The sequence below is a fragment of the Scatophagus argus genome, chromosome 1, assembly GCF_020382885.2.
Source record: "Scatophagus argus isolate fScaArg1 chromosome 1, fScaArg1.pri, whole genome shotgun sequence".
NCBI classification, from domain to species: Eukaryota; Metazoa; Chordata; class Actinopteri; family Scatophagidae; genus Scatophagus; species Scatophagus argus.
Window position 1 is genome coordinate 15,353,422 of NC_058493.1, and position 26,985 is coordinate 15,380,406.

General features: G+C 40.6%; 4 protein-coding genes across 7 annotated transcripts; 2 read left to right on the plus strand and 2 right to left on the minus strand.

The window, feature by feature from the left end:
• Window positions 1-1,700: 1,700 nt before the first annotated feature.
• On the minus strand, window positions 1,701-5,225 carry nrn1lb (neuritin 1-like b). Its single transcript, XM_046396211.1, has 3 exons — window positions 5,171-5,225; window positions 2,952-3,099; window positions 1,701-2,004 (listed from the first exon to the last, which is right to left on the minus strand). The coding sequence occupies exons 1-3, from the start codon at window positions 5,223-5,225 to the stop codon at window positions 1,701-1,703; spliced, it is 507 nt and encodes a 168-aa protein (XP_046252167.1).
• Window positions 5,226-9,146: 3,921 nt separating this feature from the next.
• thap11 (THAP domain containing 11) lies at window positions 9,147-11,614 on the minus strand. Its single transcript, XM_046385852.1, has one exon. The coding sequence runs from the start codon at window positions 11,256-11,258 to the stop codon at window positions 10,425-10,427; it is 834 nt and encodes a 277-aa protein (XP_046241808.1). The 5' UTR covers window positions 11,259-11,614; the 3' UTR covers window positions 9,147-10,424.
• A 1,767-nt stretch (window positions 11,615-13,381) lies between these two features.
• On the plus strand, window positions 13,382-20,801 carry gfod2 (glucose-fructose oxidoreductase domain containing 2). Of its 4 annotated transcripts, none has more exons than XM_046385902.1 (3): window positions 13,382-13,634; window positions 15,171-15,209; window positions 16,823-20,801. In XM_046385902.1, exon 3 carries the CDS (start codon window positions 16,879-16,881, stop codon window positions 17,722-17,724), a length of 846 nt encoding a protein of 281 aa, XP_046241858.1. In that variant the 5' UTR covers window positions 13,382-13,634; window positions 15,171-15,209; window positions 16,823-16,878; the 3' UTR covers window positions 17,725-20,801. The 4 variants fall into 4 exon arrangements, with proteins under 4 accessions (XP_046241858.1, XP_046241841.1, XP_046241849.1 ...); XM_046385885.1 differs by having other exon boundaries at window positions 13,383-13,630; window positions 15,171-15,542; XM_046385893.1 differs by having other exon boundaries at window positions 13,383-13,621; window positions 15,171-15,542.
• A 1,067-nt stretch (window positions 20,802-21,868) lies between these two features.
• Window positions 21,869-26,934, plus strand: LOC124057512 (zinc finger BED domain-containing protein). Its single transcript, XM_046385864.1, has 5 exons — window positions 21,869-22,343; window positions 22,756-23,160; window positions 23,781-24,170; window positions 25,178-25,567; window positions 26,469-26,934. The coding sequence occupies exons 1-5, from the start codon at window positions 22,109-22,111 to the stop codon at window positions 26,810-26,812; spliced, it is 1,764 nt and encodes a 587-aa protein (XP_046241820.1). The 5' UTR covers window positions 21,869-22,108; the 3' UTR covers window positions 26,813-26,934.
• The last annotated feature ends 51 nt before the right edge of the window (window positions 26,935-26,985 follow it).

Here is a 26,985-nt window from a genome sequence, read left to right on the forward strand (position 1 = left end):
CAGGGTTATAATCTCACTTATAAACATGCCGTCTGTTAGGCAACAAAGTAGACAAAGTCGGCGGAAACTTTTTGACAGACAGATTTCAGTTCAAAAATGTGATCAGGTATGAAACAGCAGTATGCAAATCAGCCATTAAACCTGTGAACTTTGGATTGCAGAGGCTGCACAGTGGTGACCCAATATTTGGTGGATGTTAACACATGCATCTGTCAGCAGAAGCAAAATAGCCTATAAAGCAGGATGTTAAATTCAGTACACTGCAGTAATGAAGTTATCACCTTTAGTTGTCATACCTGCTCATGTCATGATCCGGTCACACTTCATGACACTGCTGACATGGCAACATGCCACACAACCAATCATCATTCACCTCCCACTTACTGTAGAGTATTTTTTACTGCATCTTCCAAGGACACTAAGACCGTTTTCAAGGGTTTTCGAGGTGCAACCTGCTACACAGACACATGAGATTAATCTACTCATGGTTCTGCTGTTATGAAACAGCTTAAGAGCATTAAGATTACACACACACACACACACACACACACACACACACAGACAAATGTTCAAGAAATGTAGTAGCTGCAATTTAAGGGGAATAACTTCGCACTGTGTATGTCATCATACCTCTAATTTAAATTTGTGTTGGGTTAAAAATCAGAGTGAGATAAAGAGCATGTAGCACTCTATACTGCTGTGAAAAATTCTAAAGACCAGACCAGAAAATAATACAGTAAATACATTGGTAATGTGAAAACTTGAGAATAAAGTGTAGTGTGTTTTTGCACATCAGAGTTTGCTCAGTAGCAAAGAAAAGAAACAGTAAATAAATTCACTGCGATTTGGGAAACTTGCTGCTCCCTCTTCCCCAAAAGTGACAGATCTGTTTTGCAGTTTACACTTTTTAGCACTTTATAATTATGTGTTGTTGTGTTTTTATTTTGTCTCATGTGTTTCACTGAAATGTGTCTGCTCTGCTATACGTCCTTTTTAACTGCCTCACAGCGGAGGCGTAAAGTCATTCACTTGATTGAAGTTAAACTTTACTGTGAGTAGCCATCCAGAAAAGAAAAAGCAACATGTTTCAAAAAGGACTGAAGAACCACTGAAAGAGCTCACATGACATGACACAGTTTTAAATGCTTCCACACAGAAATCTAATTTTCTGGTAAAATCAGTCACACGGGGTGAGGAATTCAACTTTCTGCACCAAACACTGTTTTGCACCCTATAATAACACACATCTCTGATCACTGCTGATTGGATCACAAGCAGATCTGAACACCTGGCATTAAAACGTCACCCTAAAATCTCCTTTGTCCTAAAAATCTGGTGCAGAATTGATAAAAAATGTATTTACAATCATTATTAGCTTATAACTGAGTCTTCTTTCAAATAAGTGGAGGGTCTTTTCTTCCTTCTCTACATTAACTGTTTCTCAGCCTATAAAACTATGGCCCTGTAATAGTACATGATGTAAATTTAATCACAGTCAGTCTCTTGTTGTACTTGTCGTAATATTTGTTTCATGCCTAAATAGATGCGCCACCAGGTCCATGTAAGAACCAATATCAATCAATATGTAATCACGTTGTGCCTCACTTGTAAAAAGTGTTTGCTCTGGTGTGTTTGGATTGTAGGGGAAGCAGGACTCTGATGAGCAGCGGTCATCACTCTGATTAAAAGACTTAGATGGGTTAACTTTTGAACAGAAGCAGCAGGGTGCTGCATGCAGGGAACAACAGTGTGGTGAGGGCGGGGCTCAGCTTGTGTGTTTGCCCTTTCAGTGTTTCCTGGTTGGTCTGGTCGGAGGTGGGAGGGCTCTGGGGTGCAGGCACAGTGCTGGGCGGAAGGGTGGTGCGACTGGCACACATGTCGTAGAGGTTTCCAGAAAACTGCGTCTTCCTGGACTCTTGTCTTAGAGACTCCCAGACAGCAGCTGCTTCTCCAGGACAGCCGTCCAGAGCTGAGTTGGCACAAACGTGGAATGCATTCCAGGACCTTCAAGCAACCAAGACGTGAGAGTTGAGTGTCGTAAGGTGGTGGCAGCAAAAACTTATTGTGCAGGTGCAATGATGAAATCAAATATGGTTAATGCCTGAGCAGATGTTGACGAGTGATTAACCCTCCTAAAAACATTCATGCTGCAGGACCTGTGACATCACAGCTGCAGTGTGTTGCACTTAAAGGGAAGACTGTGACACACAGCCAACTGTGAACAACAAAAACAACACCTGCACTGATGTTTCGTTAAATACCACATGCATTCAGTGACACTTGGACAACATCATCGTAAAATTCAGACATTAATCTAAACACGCATCAGACTGAGTCACATTAATAGCTGCATTGTATGAAACTGAGGCTTTTGTGTGCTCTGTAGATCTCTGTGCTCACAAAGCACTGTAGACAACTCTGCTCACTGCAAAAACAACTTTACTGGTGTTATAATAGCTGCATCCATGTCCTGTGCTGTACTTTATGTCATGTTATGTGCAGCACCATATTCTCCTGCTGCCACCATGAAAAGTTTGGTTCTGTTACATTAAAATATAATTTCTGAGGACCAGAAATGTGTGAGGCCAGACTCAAAACGCAAACAGGAGCGAGACACAGGAGGTTTTCTTTGATACACACCCAGCATATTTCTCTCCATATGGGGTGGACACGTCCTCCGACCCCTGCCGGCGATTAGATGCTTGGTTACAGGTGCAACAAAGCACCATTCAGACCGGACATTCACTCATTAGACAGAAGCTAAGGCCAATGTGAATGTCACTAGTGTTGCTATCCAATCATTTTTTGAGACATTTAACTAAAAGTCAAAAATGTGGAAGTGGTTCATCCTCTGCTGCTAGCATTACACATTAACATTAACAATGCGAGAGGTAGAGAATTGTAGCAAGACACAAGAAGTGTTAGTGAAAGGTTTACACACACACACACACCTGCAGATTGCGTCGATGTCCTGCGTGTTCTGGTCTTTTTGTGTCTCCACCAAACTGTCCCCAAGTGTGAGTAAACACTGAGCAAAACTCTTGTAGATGGACCCACAAGAAACAGGAATAGCAGCTCCGAAACACACGGGAACCAAGCCTGGTGAAAAGGAAAAGAGAAAATTATGTTTGAACATTATGTTGAGATCAGGTATGGATAAATGAAAGTGTATATGGCGGACACTGCAGATGAGAGACAGAGAGAAATAAAATCACCAGATTGTTTGAGCTGAGGATTTCATCTTGTGGAATGAAACACAATGTTTATATGCTTATAAGGACATGATCCATCTGGTGCTTAGTTGGATCACACAAATACACAAACATGTTGTATTCCATTCATCTGGAGGGATTAAACATCCTCAAAGCCAAATTCAGTGTAGGAATACAAAACCACGTAGGAGCCGTCTGAGTGCACCGATCAACTCATACATAACAAGACCATGACTGGATTTTCAGAGTTATCACTGAAAAGATGTCTTACGAGGTTTGACCGAAAAATTTACTTCTGGTGAAAGTACATTTGTAAATGAACCTGCTCAGTACACGAGGATACGGAGATGGATCTCTTCCTGTGCATGGGACGAATCCAGTCGTCAGCAGCCCTGTGTAAGCTGGTTCGGGGTCTAACATGTGGACACCTGAACCATGTGTGACTGCTGAACACTCCAGAAACATGAAAGTTAGTCTGTTGCCATATTTGGCCTCCTGTCCTCTAGTTTCAGGCTTTTCACAAGATGTTGGATCCTGGCTGCAGGGATTCCTTTGTGAATCTCAGGCCATTAATCAGGAGCTATCAGTACAGTGTGCAGATCTTCTATCTGACTTCCACCTTCAGTTTGTCTTTTGATGCAGCACCTGTAAACATCGTTCGTATGTGCTCATCGTACAGTCGCTTTGCCTTTCCCAAAGGTAATTAATATTTCCCTTCATTTTAACTAAAGAGCCAAGTGCAAAACATGAGAAGCAGTCCCAGACCAGACTTTTATACAAACACATATTTTAGAAACCAGATGCCATCCAACCTTAGTACCCACTAGGAGCTCTGACCTGAAGACTCTATCATCTGATTGATTTGATTTTATTATTACAGATGCAAAATAATTGTTAACATTTCCTGTCTTTATATACTAATCCATAATGTATTTTACAAGTCATTTTTTCAGTTATTTTTAAGGTTATGAGACTATTCTTCTCTATGCCTCAGAGCCCTGCATGAAGATTATTAATCATGTATGAATACACGTTATAAAAACATTTGATTTCCTGCAAAACATTTTGTGTTTCTTTTTCGAATATGTCCATGTCGGCGTTGTTATTGTTATGAATCTCTCAAGCACCAGTGTTTCATTCATGAAAGGCATTTGTTTTTACTGAAAGAACCAAAGTCATAATACCTGAAAAAAACAAAAACAATAGATAGTAGAATTTATACTCAAGTAGATGATGTTGTATACACACACACACAGAGTCATATTTCCGTCATTTTTGGGGACATTACATAGACTTACATTCATTTACTGGAGACTTAATCACCACCATAACCATAACAATAAACATTATTTGCCTAATCCTAACACTTACTGAACCAAACCCTAACCTCAGCCTGACCTTAAAGCAAGTCTTCACCCTAATATTTAATGATTTACGTTGTGGGGACTTAGTTTTTGTCCCTATAAATAAGGCGGGTCCTCACAATGTGACTGTGTAGATAGATTTTTGCCCCCACAACCACTAGAATACGTATTTACACACACACACACACACACACACACACACACACACACACACACACACACATACATACATACAGGAGGAAAGAGAGACAATCAGAACAATCAGAAGAGTGGACAATGAGGATTTCATTAAGGTAAGTGCATTTGTAAAACCTTATTCTCCTCGGTTTCAGAACAAGCTCAATAGAATCTCCTTCATCAGCCATCTTAACTAGTTTGGCCTGCTTTATTTTTTTGTTCTTTTCAAACATTTTCAAACATTCTATTGAAAGTCAAGGTAAGTCAAGGCTTAGTCTAGTTTGTTTCTTACTGTGTGTGCAGACACATCAGAAAAGCTGTAGAAAACAGGACAGCAAGAGCGAACTCAGCACTTACAAACTTTCTCCACAAGATTTAAATGCACGACACACACAACAATTAAAGAAAGGTTCTTACTGAGGCAGAGAGCCACGGGCAGCAGCATCAACGCCATGCCTGGCTGGGACTTCATCCTTCGTCCCAACTCTGAACCAGAGGCTCAGATATGAAATGATGCAAATCCAGAGGATATGAAGTTGGTGCTTTAAAATGTGATGTGTCCTGCCATCCGTTGAGAATTCATCAGATTGCAAAAGTACAGCAATGCACAGAGGCACAACCCGGCTGGATTAACAGTGAAAGGGGCCAATGCATTGCGGAGAGTAAGAGGATGCTGTGTGTGTGTGTGTGTGTGTGTGTGTGTGTGTGTGTATTTGTGTGCGTGTATGTGTGTGTGTATGTGTGTGTGCCATTGAGGGCTTGGAAGCTGCAGACCAATGACAGCGTCACAACACAGCACACTGGATTAGAGTGTTCTCATTTCCGGTCTTTAGTATTTAAAACGTTTATTTGAAATACAGATCAATTATATGTAATGTAATAGTGATCAGAACACTGGGGTGCCATCTTTGCCCTGCTCATACACATTTACCCTCTATATAAGCATGGTTTGTCTGGATTTTTTATGTTTAAACAAAGAGGGTTGCACAACTGATAATACAAAGAGACATGATCAGATGTTGTCAGGAGGATTTTTTTTTTCATGTGGACAGATGGATGACGTCCCAGAGAGGATAAGAGAATTCAGCTCACCTGGGAGTCCAACACTGAGTCAAGCGCCCGCTGAGAATAGCTGCAACCCATGTGAGAATCGTGTACAGCTGTGTGGGTCATGGGGGGGTTACTGAGAGCGCTGTGATGTGTTAAACAGTCTTAACTGAAGACTGGGCAGAGATGTGTTACAGACGCAGACTCTGTGTTCAGATGGATGATTGTAAATCATCTACCTTATTCCCAACTTTCCTTGCTTGAATCCCCCTTAAATCCCCCTTCCTCTTCCCCTCTCAGCCGCCAAATCCCCTGCTACCCTCCCCCAGATGGCTCACACTCTATGCATTAGTATAAGTCCTCGTTCACATCTGCATACTGACACAGGAGAAATGGTAACCCATTGTTAATCTGCAGCTTAAAACAACCATTAAATGCAGAATAATCTGTCTGTGTCTGAAGCTGCTGCCACAAATCAATACATCATGGAAGCTACTCTGGAATCAGCTCCAGCTGTGATCCTGGAAACATCTGTATTAACTCAGCAAATATGGGTTGTGTTTACAATCCCACCTTACTGATGTGTTCAGGATCAATCAAACTGCAGCTGAGGTATTAGAGAAAACTTGTTGTACATCAACTCATTCCACAAATTTTCATAAATATTTTATCTTTCAGGACTTTTTGTCTTATTGCATGTCAAACCTTAGTTTCAATTCAGATAAATCTTAATGCTGTATTGGAGTAGTGATATTTTTGTGTGCTAATTTTTTGGGTCCCCACGAAGGTTTTGCAGTTTTGACTTGTCTGCAACACCTGATATGAATCCCATCCGGATGAACTGGAACACCAACAGCGAGCCAGCCTTATCATCCAACATGGGCAGCTGACCTAATGCTCTTCTGGCTGAAGGGAAGCAAATCTCTGCAGCCTGCAGGTGCTAAATTCCTGAGTAAAGCCATTACAGAAAACTGTGGGATTTTAATGCAGCAAATGAGTGCATATGGTTTTGGGATAAGGTGTTCATCCATCAGATGTAGGTGTAATGTTAAAAAGTGTGCATACTTTTAGCAATTCGGTGCAAATGATCATGCAAATATAACTTGTGTTGTCAGGTGTGTTGTCAGAGTATCCAGATACCTGCAGAGGTGGGAAGTGCTGCACCAATCATTCTCCTCCAAGCACAACCAAACTTCCACAAATCAATGGTCAAGTGTTTTCATTGCACATGGAGTTCAAAATAGGACCTGTTCTGACTCTTTGGTCATCTAATTAAATGAATCCTAAATTCTGTGGCCTGAATGAATGACTTTCCCACTTTTGTCTTCCACTCACATTTCATTGGACAACAGTGCAGTTTTTCTTATGGTCTTATATGAGCGGTTTACCTAGACGTGTTCCACAAATATGACTGCTCTATATTAAACTGTAAGATTTAATGGCTTCAATGCAGGCAAGACAAAAGACAAGATATTTTCTGTAGGTCCTATCTGTGCTCCCTAGAGCTGACCATTGCTTAGATTTTTTGCAATAAAAAGCAATAAAAGCAATACCACATACCCCCCGCGTATGTTGCTTTGAAAAATATGAACTTGTTTTTCAAGGCCGTTCATTTCATAAAGGGTTTTTTTTAATTGCTACATGAGCAACTGGACAAGAACTCCAATACTGAAACAGGAAAATTTTCAATCTAAATCAATAAATATCTTAGCCCCGGCTGAAGCTGAAAATGTCATTCACTTTAGTAGTTGGAGAATTTTTACTTCATGCAGACTATTAACACAAGATGCAATAATATAACATTTGTACAGCTATTAGGATCCTTTCAAAAAGCTCATGAAGACACACACAAAGAAAAAAGTACTATGAGAGCAGCAACTTGATCAGATCACATGATGGACTCTCTGACTCTCTGAATGTCCAAAACACCTGGATGTTGTTAAGGTTCTAGAGTAATGCACAGTGTGTTAAAAAAGATCATAAAAACTTTAGTTGGACAGTTGCAAAAGACGTGTAGTGTGTCATATAATCTCTTCAGAGAAAAAAGTTCCTTGTTCACTGTTTTCAATATAAACCAAAAGTATCCTTCCTTTTGACCAGCCTGTTTTGTGAGCAAACACCACGAACGTGAGATTTTATATAATGACAGAGATATTACGTTTTTCTGTCTTTGCTTTATATATACATACGCCAAACACTGTTTTTCAGGTCTTACTTACATTGATTTACCTCATTCACATTACACAGTTACTTTCAAAGAATGAGACTATCTGACAGGAGACTCTTGTTTATCCTGAATGTAAAGACGGTCGTGTTTAAGGGCAGCAGCCACAGAAAATGGTTGTGTAAGTTTGATCGACAGCTCTGGATTAAAGCATTATGCAACACTGTTGGGAGTAAAATAAATAAATAAATAAATAAATCCAGATGAGATTAGGATCTGGATCCTCACTCTCTTCAATGCTATCCATTCATCTGTCTCTCCCTCTGTCTCTCTTTCATGTAACAACATTAGCGTTCAAAATGACACGTTTTAAATTGGTGGGTTGAGAAACTGCACGGCACCTTTACATTCACACGAAGACATTTGACATTTCAGGGCTTTAACAGGAGCAACTATCAACCAAATGGCCATCCAAGCTGCAGGCATACAGATGAAGGAAATTAGGCCATATATTCACTAAAGGCGCTAAACCTCCTTTTGTCATACCGCCATCTAGAGGGTGAAAATCACACTGCAAAATGTGTACTGCTAAAAACACATTTTACCACTTGTTGTTTCTGCTATCAACCTGTGAAAAGGTCCAGTGATTAAGGAAAAAACTTTCATACCATGCACTGTATTGAGGACCCTGAAACTAGTGTTGAAATGGTGAGTCAAGATGCAAAGATGGGATCCATTAATTACAATTCAATATTTTACGTGATCTGTGAAGTAAGAATATCAAATCACTCAGTGGTTTCTCAAAGGTGACAATTTGCCACATTAAAAACTATCACTTTGCTCCTTAACTGTCAACCAAAAGAAGCAATCTGAAGACACTATTTAAACTTGTAATGGACATTTGCAGACATTTGCCTGAATGATTCTTTAACCACCACAGCAATATCTGCATAAATCAATAAGGAAAAAACAACTCTGAAGTCCAACTTGAGGTGAAACATGTAAAATGATGTGTTGCACACTTCACAACACATGTGTCATATTTGTCTCAATGCAGCATCTTGTTCAGGCTGCTCTCCTAACACACAGTAAATGTCATGGTCACACAACAGGTGACATAAAACAGGGCAGCAGAGTTGAGATATGATGATATGTTTCTTTTCAATCACAAAGGAGTGAGGATTTAGTATGATACAAACTTTATTTTTTTTCCACAACTTAACACAGCTAAAAAAAAAAAAATACTCCTGGTATTTGACAACAAACCTTAAGTCACTTGAGATTTTTTATCTCTTATTTCCTAAAATGGAGTCCAAACAACAGCTCCTGACAGATGACTGCAATGTGGGTGGGTTGATCTACTCTGAAAAAATATATTTAAAACAAGCAAAACAAAACACCCAAAACTATTTTGTTACTGTAACACTGGACAAAATGAGAACACTTTTCATGATTTGAGAAATTATTCAGTGTGAATCAGCATTATGTCAAAATGAAAATTACTTCATAATGACAGCAAAGCAGAGCCGTTAGAGCAAGTTCAACAATCAGAAATGTAGGAAACATCCTGTGGCATAAAACACTAATGAACAGGATAAAGAGATGCATCCACTGCTCATGTGTGTGGGGAAAACATCTGACCATAAACAGGCACATGAACCACACTGAAACCAGCAGGTGCTGTTTCACAGAACTTTGTGGGCAGACAGATATGTTCAAGATGTGTAAAATATCTCAACAAAATGTTTTTGCTTCTCTCTCTCTCTTTTTTTTTAAGCTTTCCTATTAAAATGTTGAACAAATGGAAATTAATGCATGTCTGCTCCTTCAAGTTTTATGGAATTCCTTAAAAGTCTATTCTCTGCTGCACAGAAAAATCTTCAGCAAAAACACAAGTACCTAGAAAGGCAACTCAGATACAATCAAGGTAGAGTTTTATTTCACTGACCAACACCATAAGTGTGCCAAGAATAGTGTTTTATTCACAAAAGAATCCTCTTAACAGTTCAACTTGGCATACATTACCTCTGCAAATGTACTGTGAGATATTTCTGGCAACAATTTCCTAATTTAAACTCAAGAGAAGAGAAAATTGTCTATGCACCTAGGCAGATCTGAGCATCTTCCTCATCCGACTTCCCATCAGTCTGATTATGTGTGAGCCTGACTAAATTTGTCTGTGCAAACTATGAATCTTGGTTGAATGAATAAAATATGTATTACTGACTTGGCTGGGCTGCAAGCCAGTAGTAGACTGTGCATGTTTCTACGAATGAAGTTATTAACATAAGCTACAGAAACTAGCCAGCCAACTTCTTGTTAAGATCAGGCCTACAAAAAAATCAGTTCTACTTGAAAATAAATTGTCATCGCTCGTCGTTTTATACAAAATAGGGCTGCATTTGTCATCTCCATTAGTCTGAGTCTCTGTAAGGAGTCGTCTCCTGTGATATTCACCCATCAGATTTTCTTCCGGACGCTGAAAGCCACAGAGTTTCCGTACAGCAGCCGGTCGCGCTCCCGCACCTCCTCCTGCAGCTTGGCCTCGGCCACCCTGAGCTGGCGGATGGTCGCCTTCATCTCCTTCATCTTTACCTCCATCAGTGCGATGATGTCCCGCTGCTCGTTCAGTTTCCGCAGCAGCTCGGCGGACGTGGTGCCGGTGGTCAGCGAGTACGAGTGGTCCAGAGGGCTGCTGGTCACACTGACGTACTGCACGGGCGGCTGGTGCAGGGTGGACGCGGTGTCGACCGATGAGTCGTCGGCGATCAACTCGTCGGCGCTGTCGATCGGCACGGTGTAGCAAGTCCCCTCTGACTGGGCGGGCAGCCTCGCCGTGCCCAGGTACTCCCCGTTTTGGCCTATCTGAACCACGGTGATGTTGTCGTCGCTTGCCTCGCCTCCTGCATTGCCCTCGGCTCCTTCTGCCGTGCTGCCCAGTACGGTGTTGATGACAACCCCGGAGGTCGCTGCAGCGGCGGTGACAGGAACCGCCGCGGACACTTTCCTGCCTCTGCCCCGTCGACTCCTGCGCTCATTCACGCCCCGCAGAGGAAAGAGCGACGGTACTCGGATGGTGTAGGTCTTCCTCCCACCTGCGAAATGGACGCTGCAGACTCGGTGTCCTGTGGTAGGCTGGAAGGTGCTGAAGCAGCCGCTGACCCCGGCCCGGGAGATGTTCCTCAGCCACTGCTCCCTCAGCGTGGGGTCTTTGGGAAATGTATAGAAGCGCAGGTCCCGGTCCCGATGCGAGTTGTTGTAGCAGCCAGGCACACAGCAGGTGAACCCGGGCATATTTACTTCACCGCCGAGGCTATAAGCACGGTCTTCGGATTAAGTTTAGGTTATTTTATTATTGTTTCTTTATTCTATGCGTTGTTAAAAAGCCCAGTGGCCTGCAAGCGGAACTACACGTCCCACAACGCTAACAACTTCCTGTTTATTTTTCACCCAAAGTGAGCCGCTCTTCTTCGTACGACGACAAAATCCGCCACAAATTATCCGGGGTCAAAGTTTATAGAGCTCGTACTTATGCTGAATTCCAGGCTGATATTTTATTTTCGCTGGCAAATAGCTTGTTTTGTTCTTCTCAGTGTTATCAAGCCAACCGTCCTCCTTTGAAAACTAAAAGTCCCATAATTCCTTGCGCTTCCTGTCCAAGTCCGTTAGTGAACTACCGCCCCTGCTGGTCAGTAGTTTGGTAACGCAGTGCATCTCAGCAGAGAGATGAAGGCCAGTGGTTTTCAAAACGGAGTCCGGGGACCCTCAGAGGTCTTTCAGAGGTTCCAGGGGTCCCTAGCAAAAAGGAGACTAAATTACTTTCACTAGAATTCCATTCTTAAGTAACACAATGACAGAATGTATGACTATTTTGGTCACAGGTTTCATCCACTTTCTGTAATAAAATATCTAAAAGCAAAACTCTTATCAAATGAGGGACCCTGGGACAATATCTTGTCCAGTGGGGGTATGTTCTCCATCCAGTTTCTCGGTCCGTTTGTTGTTTGTCAGCGGGATTATGAGAAAACTACTGGCCTAAATTTCATGAAATGTGTAACACCATAATGAATATGGGATTCAGTTGCAGGATGGGCCCGCTTGATGTAGCAATAAACAGTGAATGAAAACAATATTAGCAACAACAAGCAGCAAATCAGAGAATTAATAAGTTATTAAATGATTGTTTCAAGGCTGCTGCTTTCAAAAGCACAATTAAACTCACTCAAACCTCCACACAGCCATGTGGGAAGCTGCCACATTGCTGGATTTGTGTGAATTCAGAAAGATACAGCTTTTTAATCAGAATTCCTTTATTAATCCCTGGAGGGAAATTCTTGAAAAAAAAGAAAGATCGGGAGCGTCTGTAACAGGCTGCACACGTATCGACGCATGCGCACTGATGTGATAAATGACTTAATAAATGACTCAGACATAGAAATTCCCTTTAAAATCTTACATATGTAAGTGATTTTGAAATATACCCACATAGATGTTAAATGTACCATTTGTGGGGCTGAAAATGTTATACTACAGGAAACAGTAGGCTTTAAGAAAGTCAGTTGAGCTTCAAACCATATATTATTAAAAGATAAAGAAGAAACAGTATAAGCACTTTATTTAACAAACTAAGCTCTGCTCCAGTAGCTTTTGTGGTGTATTTCTAATGGATGGTTAAGGATTCTATAACAACGTTATTACACTGAAAAAATAAACAAAACAATAAAATATGCTGAATTTCACTTCCAGTGATATGTGTGGTGGGAGATGCCTCAGCTTTGAATGTAACACAGGAAATGAGGAAACATTTTCAGAGTTAGCACAGCTTCAGTCACAGCAGGACCCCATGAGGCTGACAGTCTCTGCATGGACTGAAGTGCTCATCTGTTGTACTGGGGCTCAGAGAATTTGAAATCTCTTCATCATCTTTCAGTATGGTTAAAGACGTGATAGGGTAAAAAAAAAAAGTTAACTTTACAAATGAAAGCTTGTAAACAATAGAATCAGTGAGTATTCAGGCTATGGATGCCTTCAGAGAAAGCTCTGTCTCACAGTTCCTCAGAGTCCATCTGTTAACCAAGAACCAGCCTTCAACCTAAATAAACAGAGATCCACAAAAAAAGAAAAAAAAATAGAAACTTAAGCTAATCAGATAAATGCTGAGCAAACATCTCATGGCATGAATATCTCATAATTGGTGGCAATGCACACACAATAACATGTCAGCTCTCATTAGTTTTTAGATACCTTTGACACTTACTTCTAGTAAAAAAAAAAAAAAAAACAACAAAATTTTATTTTAGTTTTTAAATATAGTAGCTATTATATATCAGAATTAAAAATAAAAAATACTAATGTCCATTTGTTTTTCTTTCCGGGCAGACGTTTCGCCATAAGGCGCCATGCATTTTGGACTATCTCACGAGCGCCCTCTACACAATCGGAAGTTCCAGAGAGTGGGTGTTCTTTCTATTAGAGTCTTTGGAAACATGTTTTCGAGTGAGGTATCTGTGTGCCCTTAAGCGACTCTGCTGGTGACCAATCTCCAGTCTCTTAGCATCTCTGGCCCTCCCCACAGTCCTGTCGTTGCTGCTGAAGTTACCATTAGCAACTGGGCAGCGCCCGGGTGAGCACCTACACCCGCAGTCGATGTTGACCTGGTAAATTCAGTAGGTAGGCAGTGTTACATTTTATTGTGGGTTGTTTTCACGCAGCTTTTATATACTGTTAGATGAATTAACTTTAGATATAAACTCTGTAAAGTAGCCATATATATATAGGGATTTTTTTTAAAGTTCGCTTTGCGGCTGTCTGGCCGGGGCTAGCTGAACGCGCTAGCTAACATTATCACTAACCCAGGAGTCTAGCTAGCTCAGTTTGTCGTGTGAACCTAAGATACCAGTACTCGCGGATATATTGATTAAAGCAGTGGTCACTTTCCGCTAGTTCATAAAAAACATGCCTAATGAAAGTAGTCATTATCTCGACAACGACAATTTCAAGTAGCATGGCTTTGTTGTGTTATCCAGCCGACAGCTACACAGCAAGGCTAGGATACTTTCCAGCGGTGTCTGTGAAAGAGAAAGGGACAGGAAAAAGTGTGAGGTTTCATCTGCTGTCAGCATAGTAAATGTATGTCCCGAGGTGGCACTGTGTGTAAATCACTGAGCTTATTTTTCAAGGGCTACATAGGACATACAGGTGCACAGGCACTTCTGTCATGGCTACAGGGAGGCAAGTGAGTCTCAGCTGAGCTCCTGCCAGCCACTATCATAACATCAACGTCAAATCTTTTCCCATTAATACATATTTATTGTATTGTAAATAGACATTTTTTTTGTTTTTACACAACCTCTTTAGAGCTAAAAATAATTTTAAAAAAAAGGTGCTCAGGGCAGGTGGGCAGGTGCTTCCACCACACAAGGTAGTGACTGACATGACATAAGTCTGATTGATGACTGAAATCCACACAACGTTTGCAGGTCCATCTCAGTTAGACTAGGAAATCACCAAAGTGTTGGGAGGGCTGGGCTACACGTTATTTCATATACTTCTATATTTAATGATGATTTTATTTAACCCTCCTGTTATGGGTCGTAACATAACATGAGGTTTAATGTTATTAGATGAACTGTTGAAAAATGCAGTTGTTTTGTGAGGAAGCTTGTTGATATAAATGTCACCAACTAAGCGTGTTTGGATAAGACCAAACACGCAGACAAAAGTTTCACTTACTTAAGAGGTAGAGATGACGCTGATTGCTGTTGGGTGTGGAGCATCTGAGGAATGTAATGTTGCTACGCAGCGGGGCACATTTCAAATAGCTGTCACAGACTCCTGATAAGAAAAACTGGTTTAAACCTCCATCATACATGTTTGTCCTGTCTGTTAATACAGTCACTGCTAGAGCTGGGAGATAAATTCATAATAAAGATATTGTGCTTAAAGTTATTGTCTTTGGTGTTGATCATAACATGTGGATATTAGACTAAATGTCTAAATCTCTGGCCTTAAGTTTTGCGTTACAGTAAAGGGATAATCAGAACTTGAACTGCTTTTGGTGATGAACAGTGAATGCTTTTTACATACATGGTCATTATTGCTCATCTGTATTTTGTGGAAAAAGTATAAAATGTCATAATAAAATATGTGATATTTGATTTTGTCAGTGTCACCTAGCTTCATTAGACTGTTCTTGTGTTTTTGCAGGTAATCTCTCCTTGAATTCCAGGCACAGCTCCTCGACAGGCAAGTGAATCATCAGGCTGTCGGGATGTTTGTGAGGTTGGCCATGGTTAACACGTAAGGTCGCATTGAGTGCCACTGTCATGTTACCAGGAGTGGGTGTGTTTGGCACGGGGAGCACAGCCCGAGTGCTGGTCCCATTGTTGAAAGCTGAAGGCTTTGAGGTTCATGCTCTCTGGGGGCGAAGTGAAGAAGAAGCGTGTTGCTTAGCAAAAGAACTTGGTATCTCTTTTCACACCAGCCGATCTGATGATGTTCTCCTACACCAAGATGTCGACCTTGTTTGCATCTATATTCCACCCTCAATGACAAGGCAGATTGCTGTCAAAGCACTGGGTAAGCTGAGCCTATAAATGTGGTCACTCATTCACATCCTGTAAAAAATACAGCATTAATATGAAAATTTGAATATTGGTGGCTATTCATTTAAAAATGGCTTATTGTTTCATTTACATTACATGATTAAATTTTTTTTAAAATTATGTGACAAACTAAGATCAGTTGTCTTTATAAACAGCATGTTCAGGTCTTGCAGTTCACTTCCCATTTGCACTATATTTGCATTTGAATTATGCAAATTTCTAATGTGACACAGCCTAGCTGGGTGTGGCAGACCTGCTCTGGAACATATTTGTTTTTTGACAGTACTCCGCAGAAGATGCATAGATTAAAAATTACTCCGTTCTTCTGTTGCATGTATCTTCGGGTTTATGCGTGAGATGGGATTAATAGTGATCATAGCCATGAGCATAGGGAACAAGCAAAAAAAAAAGCAAAGTAAATAAAACTTGCCGACAAAAACTTAAAATTCCCCACATCTTGTATGAGTTAGCAGAACAGTGAATCAAACATAATGAGCACCTTGTTTTATCAGTGGAGAGTAGATCTATAAAGTTAACTTACTGTATCTGATGGAATTCCTGAGCGTTGACCTCAGCTTCCTGTTTTAGTTTCAACTTCCTGAGTGTGTCCCTACCAAAGGACTTCTTCATACTAATTCCAAAGGGTAGTGAAGGCCGCCAATGTCCATGTATAAAAACTACGCACATTTTGTTTTTTTGTTTGTTTGTTTGTTTTTTTCTCATGCCAAACTTCAGGAGCAGGGCACTAAAGCCATCCAAGGCAAAGAACTCCTCAGTGTGTGTGTGTGTGTGTGTGTGTGTGTGTGTGAATGAATGATCTCACACTCATGTCATTTTATCTAGTGAAAACAAATCAAAATCCAAGCATTATATGTGTTTTAGAGGCATGAAATCAGCGTAACATTCTTTTTTGGATACTGTAAGTTGGTTCGTGATGCTCTGGATGATCTCTGAAATTTTGTGCATCCTCACTCATGTAAATTGAGGCAGCAACTAAATGAATATCAAATGTAATTGGTATGTAAAACTTTATTACTATTTAATGGCAGATTAAAGAATCGTAGTGAGTGATCACCACCTGCAATATAAAAGATTCATTCAAGGAAGAAAGTTTAACCTTTTTTAACAAAATCTATGCCAGACTACACCTTTAAAATTTGAAATTCTACAATTCTCAGTGCTGTCACCTAAGATCAGTGAATCCAGGTTGATCTAACTAACATAAACCCTACCTTTCTCTCTGTCTCTCTACAGGTATAGGTAAGAATGTTGTGTGTGAGAAAGCTGCCACTGCTGTGGATTCATTCAAGATGGTGACTGCTGCCAGATACTATCCTCAGCTGCTCAGCGTTATGGGTAATACCCTGCGCTTCCTGCCAGCTTTTGTTGCAATGCGCCAGCTACTGGTGGAGGGATATGTTGGTGAAGTGCAAGTGTGTGATGTTCGAGTCTATGGCCCCAGCCTCTTGGATCAGTCTTATGGCTGGACATGTGAGGAGCTAATGGGAGGAGGAGGACTACACACTGTTGGCTCTGCCATCATTGACCTTTTAAGTTACCTAACCGGTGCAAGAGCCTGTCGTGTTCACGGCTTATTGAGGACCTTTGTACAGCAAAATGGTCTGATCCGAGGCATCCGCCGTGTCACCAGTGATGACTTTTGTTTCTTCCAAATGTTGATGAGTGGAACTGGGTCTAGCTCCAGTGGCGTGTGTTGCACCGTGACCCTCAACTTCAACATGCCTGGGTCATTTGTGCACGAGGTTATGGTAGTTGGATCCACCGGGAGACTGGTTGCCAGGGGGACAGAACTGTATGGTCAGCGCAACGGGAGTACAGGTGAGGAGTTGTTGCTAGGTGACAGTGGGTGGGTTGGACCAGAGGTGAAAGAGATGCCCCTGCCTCACCTGCGGGGGCTGAGCTCCATGGTAAAAGCCCTGAGACAGTCCTTTCAGGCCCACGAGGAGCGCAGGTCGTGGGCACGAGGACCAGTTGCCATTGCACCAACATTTGAGGATGGCCTGTATGTGCAGACAGTGGTTGAGGCAGTGAAACGGTCCAGTTGTAGTGGAGAATGGGAATGTGTTGAGATCATGAGTCAAGAGCCAGATCCGAATCACAACCTGTGTGAGGCTCTGCAGAGAAATAAGAGCTAAATGTATTTATACGCCCGGTGCAACCACTACATGTCTGTGACAAAACTGGGCTCTAAAATGGTTTTATTTTAATTAATCTGCTGAAGCAGTTTACATTACACATGACTACTTTTTCGTTTTCTTTTTCTTTTTTGCATTTTCACACTCATTTTCATATTTTGAGCGGAATATTTTGGCTAAGAAAACAAAACTCTGTTGTGGATGTTTGTACTCTAAACTAGTTAACAATATCTTCATTACTCTGATTCTTGACAGAAAGTGTTATAGTTGTTATATAGTGTTTAGTTTAGGTGTGTCAAAATCTACCTGTGCCCCATTGACAATTTTATTACCTTTTACAATGCCAAAAGGTACACACAGTCTCACTGAAAGTAAAAGTCATGACTGTAAGTTTTCTGCTGAATAATGTTGATGTACATAATGTGTATGTGTCTTACCTGTCAGAAAGACACCACACATACATCAGATAATAGGAAAGAGCAAAATTACAAAAAATATTACAGTTAAAAAAAAACTACTTTCAGTTTATGTAAGAACATTGCCTCTATCTTCACTCTAAGCAGCTTCTCTGGATACATATCTGTATTTAAGGAAAAAAATGAGGGAGGTTTCTATAAATAAGCTTATACTCCTCTTTTCTTTTGGTCAAGAGCTCATCCTGATGTGTGTCAGAATGTTTTGGAGTATTTCCCCTTTTAACAGTTAACTCATCAGACCATCAGTGTTTGCCAGAGTTGTAGATTAAGAAACGCCAACAAATGGTTGACACGGCATCAGCACTATCAGAGTTGTTACGCTAATGCACAGTCACGTTCTGCTTTATTTCGACAACCCAGTTTTTGGTCACGTCAACAATGTGTTCATATTTTATCATTTAGTAAATTATCACTTGCTTTTCAGTTGAGTCCTTCACAATTTGTCCAAGCTTCAAATATAGCAACTTGGCTCAGATTAAAAAACAGCCATAAGTGGTACAGTCCAGTGGAGAGAACATTTCTATTGAACATAACATTTTGATGTTGATGTATTTCGGTGTTAATTTATTCCCAACACCAATAGCACCTTGTTCTGAAGGGAAGTGTTTGCCTTACACATGAATGTGAACACCAGCACATGAGGATGATTTGACTGGCAAAATGGTCATATTGTTCAAAGTGTGGTGACTGGCAGAATTCAAACAATATTTTATTGGAGTTCAACCTGTCATTTCAGAGTAAGAATAATGGAGCTGTGCAGAGTTTGGTTGAATTATTTTGATTTTTGGAATGTATAATTAGAAGTATATATTCCAAAAGAGGCAATGATTGCAGTTGCGACTTCATGTGTTAAGGTTTGTTTGTGTTAAGGTATGCTATGGTAAACAAGACACCAGGGACTGTGTAAAATAAGCTATGTAGAAAATAAAAATGAAGTCTAATTTGTAGCATCACCCCTCAAAATGCTCAAATGTCAAAGTGACACTATTTCATATGGTAAATCTTTGAGGATCACTTGCACCCCGATGGCTAGAAAATTGTTAAAATGTTAAGTTCTTAGTTTCCTTCTTCACAGAGCAGCAACAGTGAGCTGGAATTCATGGCTCCTGCTGTGGATTTCAGTCGTGACATGTTTTCATAGTGGGGGGGACAATTCTAAACACTTCTGTATCATCCATATTCTCTGTATGTTCATCCATCATTTCATTTTAGCAAAACATTTTATGACCAGATAAATACTCAGATGCTTCCAGAAGCTTCAGTGAGGGTGGTGGTGCCACACAGAAACAAGGTTTTTAGTCATATATGGGGTAAACATTGGTATGTGGATGTGGAGGCACAGAGGTAAAGTGGATTATGTCGCCGTGAGAGGGGCTCATGTGAGTGTTGGGTAGCTGTTTTCCACTTTGAAAACTTGCCATGAATAGAAATCATTTTAACCACTGAAGCTGACTGTGAAGAAGGAAACCACCAACTTTTAACAGCTATCAGTCAAGTTTACACAGGGTGATGCTTAAGTGATTGATTTTAGGTGGACTATCACATCAGTCCTTACATTAGCAAAATCAGGCTTGACCTCGAAATTACACATTGACCTTTTATTGTTGAACTGATAAAGTTTTAGATAAGAAGCCTGTGGATAGTTGGCAAGTAAATGTAACGTGTGAAATGGTTTGTTTACATGTGTTAACCTTTGAAGTAATTTTATGTTTTTAAAAGTTTTTTTTTTCATGCAGTCTATGCATTTGAAATTTTTCAAGATGTTTAATTATCTTTTCATGAGTTGAACCACTGAATTTGATGTGTGTGGTCGTATAAATGTGTGCCTCTCTAACATGCTTCGGACTAAGAGGAGTGTTAAACAGTTTACGGTTGTTGTAGTCACTCACTGCATCTCAGTACTGCTGAATATACTAATATTATAATATTGGGCTTCACCACTCTAACTGCTGAGACAGGAGGCGTTGTAGAAGCAGTGTACTGCTTTGATTTAATTCATCTGTTCCCTTCTTAGACCCATGCAGCATCTGCAGATAAGGTTACATGTATGTTACACGCTTACCTCACGCTATCCAAACAGTACTCAACAAAAACCAATACGTCAGGTTTACATTAGGTGTCTTTATAAAACACATCACTCTGGCCTGCAGGATGTTCAGTAACCCACGACTATCAAAATGCATTCCAGCTGATTTTGTTAACAGATGTTTTTTTTTTGTTTGTTTAATTGATTTTTTTTTTTTTTTTTTTTTTGCACTGATAACTGATAAAATTCCACATATTTAATCTGCAGTGTGATGCTTGTTCCAGCCAACCCACTGCTAAAATGAATTTAACATTTGACTGTATGAGGAAGACTTTTTTTGTATTTATTTATGTCCTGGTGTGGAGAAAACTTCCCAATGTTTATTCTGTTCAGTGTTTTTGTGTTTTCAGCCTGTGAATTTCTTTTTAAAGCTGTAATATTTAAATTGTTTAGATTTAGCATTATTTTAATTGATAATGTGTCATTTTTGAGCACAGTGTGTTGCATTTAAGTTGGGAAACTGTTCTGTTCCTCTTCCTGACAGACATTTCCTTTAATAAATACTGTTGTATTCATTTTGTGTCTTTGGTCAGGCTAAAATCTATTACCTTTATTTGCCTTATTCGTCTCTATTTAAGTCTTTGTGTACTGAAACCATACAACACGTGTTCAGTAACTTTTGATAAGATAGTTCTCTACAGAGCTGAACAATGCAGTAGTACTGCTTACTCCATTTTTACATTTTCAGCATAATCCATTAAAACAATTATTTTTACCCAGGCCTGTTGTATCAGAGTTGTAGCCTTAGCTAGCAGCTAAACAGACTAATCTTTACCTGTATTCAGACTGAATAATCACTTTCAAATATCTTAACTGTCTGATGTAAGCGGTGATGTAATCAGACATCATGTCTGTCTCCTTCAAGGCCACAGAGCCACCATTTCTCCACAGAGGCATTATGCTGCATTCACGTTGGGATTACACAGTCTGCCTGCTTGAAACAACTTATGCTATGGCTGTTCTCAAAGTGCAGGTTTGCGAGAAACTTGTTTTGTTGTTTTTAACTATCATTAGTCTTACGTGAGAACTTTGTACACTGCACCACAAGGCTGCAGGCGCAAATGAGTATTATACACCCAGTTGCTCGTTTGTTTGGTACACTTGTAAAATTTGTTTAAAAGTTGTACTTATTAAAAATATATTTTTTGAGAGAGCTTATATTCAACTCCACGATAATTTTGGAGGATGCATTATGTGGTGCTGTTGAGCTAGATTGCATTATACACTCGTCAGTATCGTGTTACAATTCAACAGCATCACAAACATCACACACATGATTCAGTATACATAAACATGATCACAATGGTCACAAACTTTAAATATCCCCTTTTCATTTAGGCTTCCAAATGATAAAGCACACTTAAACGTCTTTTCATTAGAAATTATCCACCATTATAGATAATACAGATATTATTATAGGAGTGTCATGAGGACTAAATGTGATCATCTCCGTACTATACGACAAAATGAACAACATGAAAACATTCCTATTCACAGTTTAGTTTAGTTCAGTTTTCGTTCCGAGCCTTTATTGACAGCCCTCCCCGGAAATGACGCTAGCTGCGTCAACGAATCACGTGGTAAAGTGTGGAAAAACGTAACAATCGCAAACGGAAATGACACTGGTATATCGGTCAAGCAGAAGCTCGTACTTTTAACATACCGACAAACGTAAATGTTATTATCGCAATTGTTTCTCATACTGACACGGCCACAGGACCTCTCAGGGTCTCCGTAGAAGGGCTGTGACAAGGCTGCACATGCGCATTACGTTACATGGATTTCACAGGCTTCCGGTGATCACCCGCCACCAACCATAAACATGGTCCGTAAAAGAAGTATAGTGTGGGGCTTTTTTAAAAACGTCGACACGGAGTCGGTCCAGTGTCTGCTCTGCTCAGCTTATCTGGTCAGACAGGGCCCCACCACGAACATGCTGAGACATCTACGTGTCCAACATCCCACCGAGTTCAAGAAAATTAAGGGAAGGCTGCCAGAAACTACCCCCATCAACGGTGATCAAGACACGGACATGGACAGCGAACAGTTCTGCTCCGGTAATCAGTTTAAATGACCAAACCAACCAGCCGGCCATCATTAAAGCTGTTACTTGCACCTGTGTGTTTACTACCACCCGTGGCATCTGAAATTGATAAGGATCCAGTAAAATAGCAGATAGTTAAGAATAAAATAATTAGTTGTTATTTTAGTTTAGAAGTAATCTAGCAAGCAGAGATATTTGCTTTTCAAATGTGAGGCTTTGCTGCTGGTTTTATATTATTTTAAACTGGGTTTTGAATTGGTCAAACAAAATAAAAATGAAGGTGTTACATTGGGTTTTGAGATCTTGTGATGTTTACAGTTTGCTGACATTTTATGTGAATTTCCCCATTGTGGGACAATAAAGGAAATCTTACTTAAAAATTATTTAATAATTGCAGCCAAATTTTTATATTTGTTCACATGCAGTGGAAGTGACGCTGGAGAATTCTGACGCTTCTACCACAGAGGATGGTGCTGTATTGAACTCTGCTGTTAATGGCACCCCAGCAGACCAAATGACGCATGAGGAGGCGAGTGATGGCCGCCCTGCAAAATCTAGACGGAGTTTGGTTTGGAGGCACTTCGAGCGCTTGGACAGTTTGGGTGCCGCTCGTTGCCGCATTTGCATGCAGAAGTTGCAGTGCTTTGAAGGCGGCGGCACCAGCAACCTGCGTCGACACATGTCATCCAGACACCCAAAGGTGTTTTCTCAGCTAGTGTCCAACAGGCAGAACCCACCACCATCCCACTCATCGCAGGCCTCAGATGTTAATGGAGACACACTGACACCACCAGAGACTGTCGGGGCCACAGAGAAGAGCCTGTTTTCAGGTAACGTTGTATGGATCACTGCTGTTTGTGTCCGTAATCTTGCTGAAAAGCAGGAGAAGACAAATTTTAAATGTCTAAACACAAACAAGTGAAACGAATTAAAGCGTTAGATACACTGTCTTTGAACTGTTTTCAGTTGAGTGTATGTCAAAAGGGATTAGCAAATCATAACATTCTGCTAAATTATACACAGCGTCCAAACTCTTCCATCTGTGTCACACTGAGCTCTGAGTACTTGTGATTCGAGATGCATGATGTGGATTCTTCTTCAGTCAGTCAGTACAGATAACTGATAACCACCTGACCAATACTGATAAGAACACCAATAATTTCACATTTTTGTATTTTGAAAAGAAGTTCATGACTAGTAGTCGATGAACACCTGAGGGTAAGAAAAGCTAAGATGTAGTTAGAATTCATACACTCTTTCCCTCCACTCTTATCACTTGTGGAATTTTCAATATACGTCATGCATCCCTACTTGTATTGGGTATTTTTTTATTTACAATTCTCTCACCATTTTATACACTCAACGACTGATCAGTTACTTTAAAAAATCATAATAACAGAATAATTAAGTTTGCTGCAACCATAATTATAAATTTGTTTCCCTCATGTAGTGGAAGTGGCGCTGGAGGACAGAGGCTCTGATTCTCTTACTACGGGGAATGATGCTGACTTGAATTCTGCTGCTAATGGCTTCGTGGAGGCTGCACAGGAAGGTCCTGTACGACGGAGACGGAGTTTGATTTGGAGGCACTTTGAGTGCTTGGACAGTTTGACTGCCGCTCGTTGCCGCATTTGCATGAAGAAGATCCAGTACTTTGAATGCAGCAGCACCAGCAACCTGCGCCGGCACATGTCAAAAAGACACCCCAAGGTGTTTGCTCAGCTAGTGGCCAATGGGCAGAACCCACCACCATCCCACTCATCGCAGGCCTCAGATGTTAATGGAGACACACTGACACCACCAGAGACTGTCGGGGCCACAGAGAAGAGCCTGTTTTCAGGTAACGTTGTATGGATCACTGCTGTTTGTGTCGGTAATCTTGCTGAAAAGCAGGAGAAGACAAATTTTAAATGTCTAAACACAAACAAGTGAAACGAGTTAAAGCGTCAGTTACATTGTCTTTGAACTGTTTTCAGTTGAGTGTATGTCAAAAGGGATTAGCAAATCCTAACATTCTGCTAAATTATACACAGCGTCCGAACTTCCATCTGTGTCACACTGAGCTCTGAGTACTTGTGATTCGAGATGCATGATGTGGATTCTTCTTCAGTCAGTACAGATAACTGATAACCACCTGACCAATACTGATAAGAACACCAATAATTTCACATTTTTGTATTTTAAAAAGAAGTTCATGACTAGTAGTTGATGAACACCTGAGGGTAAGAAAAGCTAAGATGTAGTCAGCAAAGAAGGATGACGTAATTTTCCGTTGCTCTTATGAAATTTGTTGTGTTAAAACTCCTACATTTGTTCCCCTCCTCTCGTTACTTGTGGAACTTGTATTTCAAGTTGCAACCATGTTGTCATGTTCTGATACTGTACAAAAGACCAAGCTGGTGACAAAACGTCTGGCTCTGTAGCCTACAATGAAGTGCTTGATTTTGACATCATAACTGCAGCAACAGTGAGCTGTGCTGCTTGTTGTTGTTATTCATCTTCTTCTTCTTCTTCCTCTTTGTTTCGTAGCAGATTTCAAGTTGCCTAATTGCACTGACTGGATCCAAGAAAGTAGACACTTTCATTATTGGAAAAATGCATAATAATATAAATTCCCAATGTATATCATATAGATAGATAGATACTTTATTGATCCCGAGGGAAATTCAAGTTCACACATCCTACTCCCCCCCCACATCCCTACTTGGACTGTTTTTTTTTTTGTTTTTTTATTTTAAATTTACAATTTTATATATTCAGCAACTAATTAGTTACTTTAAAAAATCATAATAACAGAATAATTAAGTTTGCTGCAGCCATAATTATAAATTTGTTTCCCTCATGTAGTGGAAGTGGCGCTGGAGGACAGAGGCTCTGATTCTCTTACTACGGGGAATGATGCTGACTTGCATTCTGCCGCTAATGGCATCATGGAGGCTGCACAGAAAGGTCCTGTAAGAGAGAGACGGAGTTTGATTTGGAGGCACTTCGAGTGCTTGGACAGTTTGGCTGCCGCTCGTTGCCGCATTTGCATGAAGAAGATGCAGTACGTTAAAGGCAGCAGCACCAGCAACCTGCGTCGACACATGTCAAAAAGACACCCGAAGGTGTTTTCTCAGCTAGTGGCCAACGGGCTGAGCCTGCCCCCATCCCACTCATCGCAGGCCTCAGATGTTAATGGAGACACACTGACACCACCAGAGACTTTCGGGGCCACAGAGAAGAGCCTGTTTTCAGGTAACGTTGTATGGATCACTGCTGTTTGTGTCCGTAATCTTGCTGAAAAGCAGGAGAAGACAAATGTTGTCTAAGCACAAACCTAAGTAGAACATAATATATAATGTGGTAAAAATAAGCAGGGTTTTGATTTAAATTAAAGAGTAAAAAGACTGTGTATCTGACCATAGATTGGATGCCAGTGTTCAGGACTTGACAGTTCTCAATACTCTGTGCTATGAACACAGTTTGGTGTACTGAGGGTAGATACCCAGCCCTGTTTTTATCAAATGGACATTACTTTGAAATATCAGCCAGATTTGCAACATCATGGCTAGACTTTAAACATTCAGCTGGAATAAGGCTGTATAATTATACCTCTTCATTTTCTTTATACTCGATCTGGAAGCAGGGGTAACTTTGAATATTACATAAGTAGTCATGTACTAGGTGTGGACAATATGTTAAAATTTTCCAGCTGGCCCACTGTCATCCCAACAGTTGAACATGGCCGATAATCAGCTTTATTGACAGTATATATTTTTTTACATACACACACTGAATTCGTCTTCTGCATTTGACCCATCCTTAGTTGAACACACACATGCAAGACTCTGCAAATTACATGCAGTGAAACACACAGGAGCAGTGGGCAGCATCAAGCGCCCGGGGAGCATATTGGGGGTTAAGTGCCTTGCTCAAGGGCACATCAGCCGGCTAATGGGGGGGGCATTTTTTTCGCATTAATCACTCCACCACACCCACATTTTTCCTGCCCGTCCGGTGGGGGAATCGAACCGTGGATGACTGGCTAATGTTTAAAGTAAATAAATATCAAGATTCTTTTTGTGGTTCCCACATCCTGTATCCAAGATTGTAATGAGAGTAAAGCATATGGCCTGCTCTTCTCCTCTTCCCACAGGTGCTTCGAAAGTTTCAAGAGCATATGAAGGACAAAAGCATCTGTTGAGGAGGGAGCAGGAGCTGATAGAATCACTGAGGAGAGCACAGAGGGAGGAGGCTCGGGCTCTGGATCATCAGAGGGAACTGCTTGAGAGGCTGCGTGCAGCGAATGCCAGGGAGGCAGCTGCAGAGAGGGAGCAAATCCAGTCATTGAGGAAAGCACAGCTGGACGAAGCCAAAGACTTGATTAGACAGAAAGAAGAGCTGCAGGAGGAAAAGGCAGAGCTGCAGAAGAGATGGGAAGAGCTTGAGCAGGAAAGAGAAGAATTTTTCTTGTTTTCCAGAGGACAGCAAGCCTCCTGATTCAGCAGCATAGTTATTTTGCTGTTATAATTTATTTCAGGTTTCCTGTAAATTTCTTTAATTCTAAGCCATGATGTAAACATATGAAACCTCTTTTAGTAAAATATATTTTGCAAAAGAGAGTTGATTTTTTTTCTGTCATTATTGTGTTGCACTGCTTTACAGTTTTTTAA

Bases quoted from the DNA above. Each gene is read 5' to 3' on its own strand.
- nrn1lb (XM_046396211.1), bottom strand. From the start codon at position 5,225: ATGAAGTCCCAGCCAGGCATGGCGTTGATGCTGCTGCCCGTGGCTCTC. The intron at 3,100-5,170 runs GTAAGAACCTTT...CCTTTTCACCAG, and splicing joins GCCCGTGGCTCTCTGCCTCA to GCTTGGTTCCCGTGTGTTTC. The intron at 2,005-2,951 runs GTGTGTGTGTGT...GGTTGCTTGAAG, and splicing joins GACATCGACGCAATCTGCAG to GTCCTGGAATGCATTCCACG.
- gfod2 (XM_046385885.1), top strand. From the start codon at position 15,290: ATGTTACCAGGAGTGGGTGTGTTTGGCACGGGGAGCACAGCCCGAGTG. The intron at 15,543-16,822 runs GTAAGCTGAGCC...GTCTCTCTACAG, and splicing joins GATTGCTGTCAAAGCACTGG to GTATAGGTAAGAATGTTGTG.
- thap11 (XM_046385852.1), bottom strand. From the start codon at position 11,258: ATGCCCGGGTTCACCTGCTGTGTGCCTGGCTGCTACAACAACTCGCAT.
- LOC124057512 (XM_046385864.1), top strand. From the start codon at position 22,109: ATGGTCCGTAAAAGAAGTATAGTGTGGGGCTTTTTTAAAAACGTCGAC. The intron at 23,161-23,780 runs GTAACGTTGTAT...TCCCTCATGTAG, and splicing joins AGAGAAGAGCCTGTTTTCAG to TGGAAGTGGCGCTGGAGGAC. The intron at 24,171-25,177 runs GTAACGTTGTAT...TCCCTCATGTAG, and splicing joins AGAGAAGAGCCTGTTTTCAG to TGGAAGTGGCGCTGGAGGAC.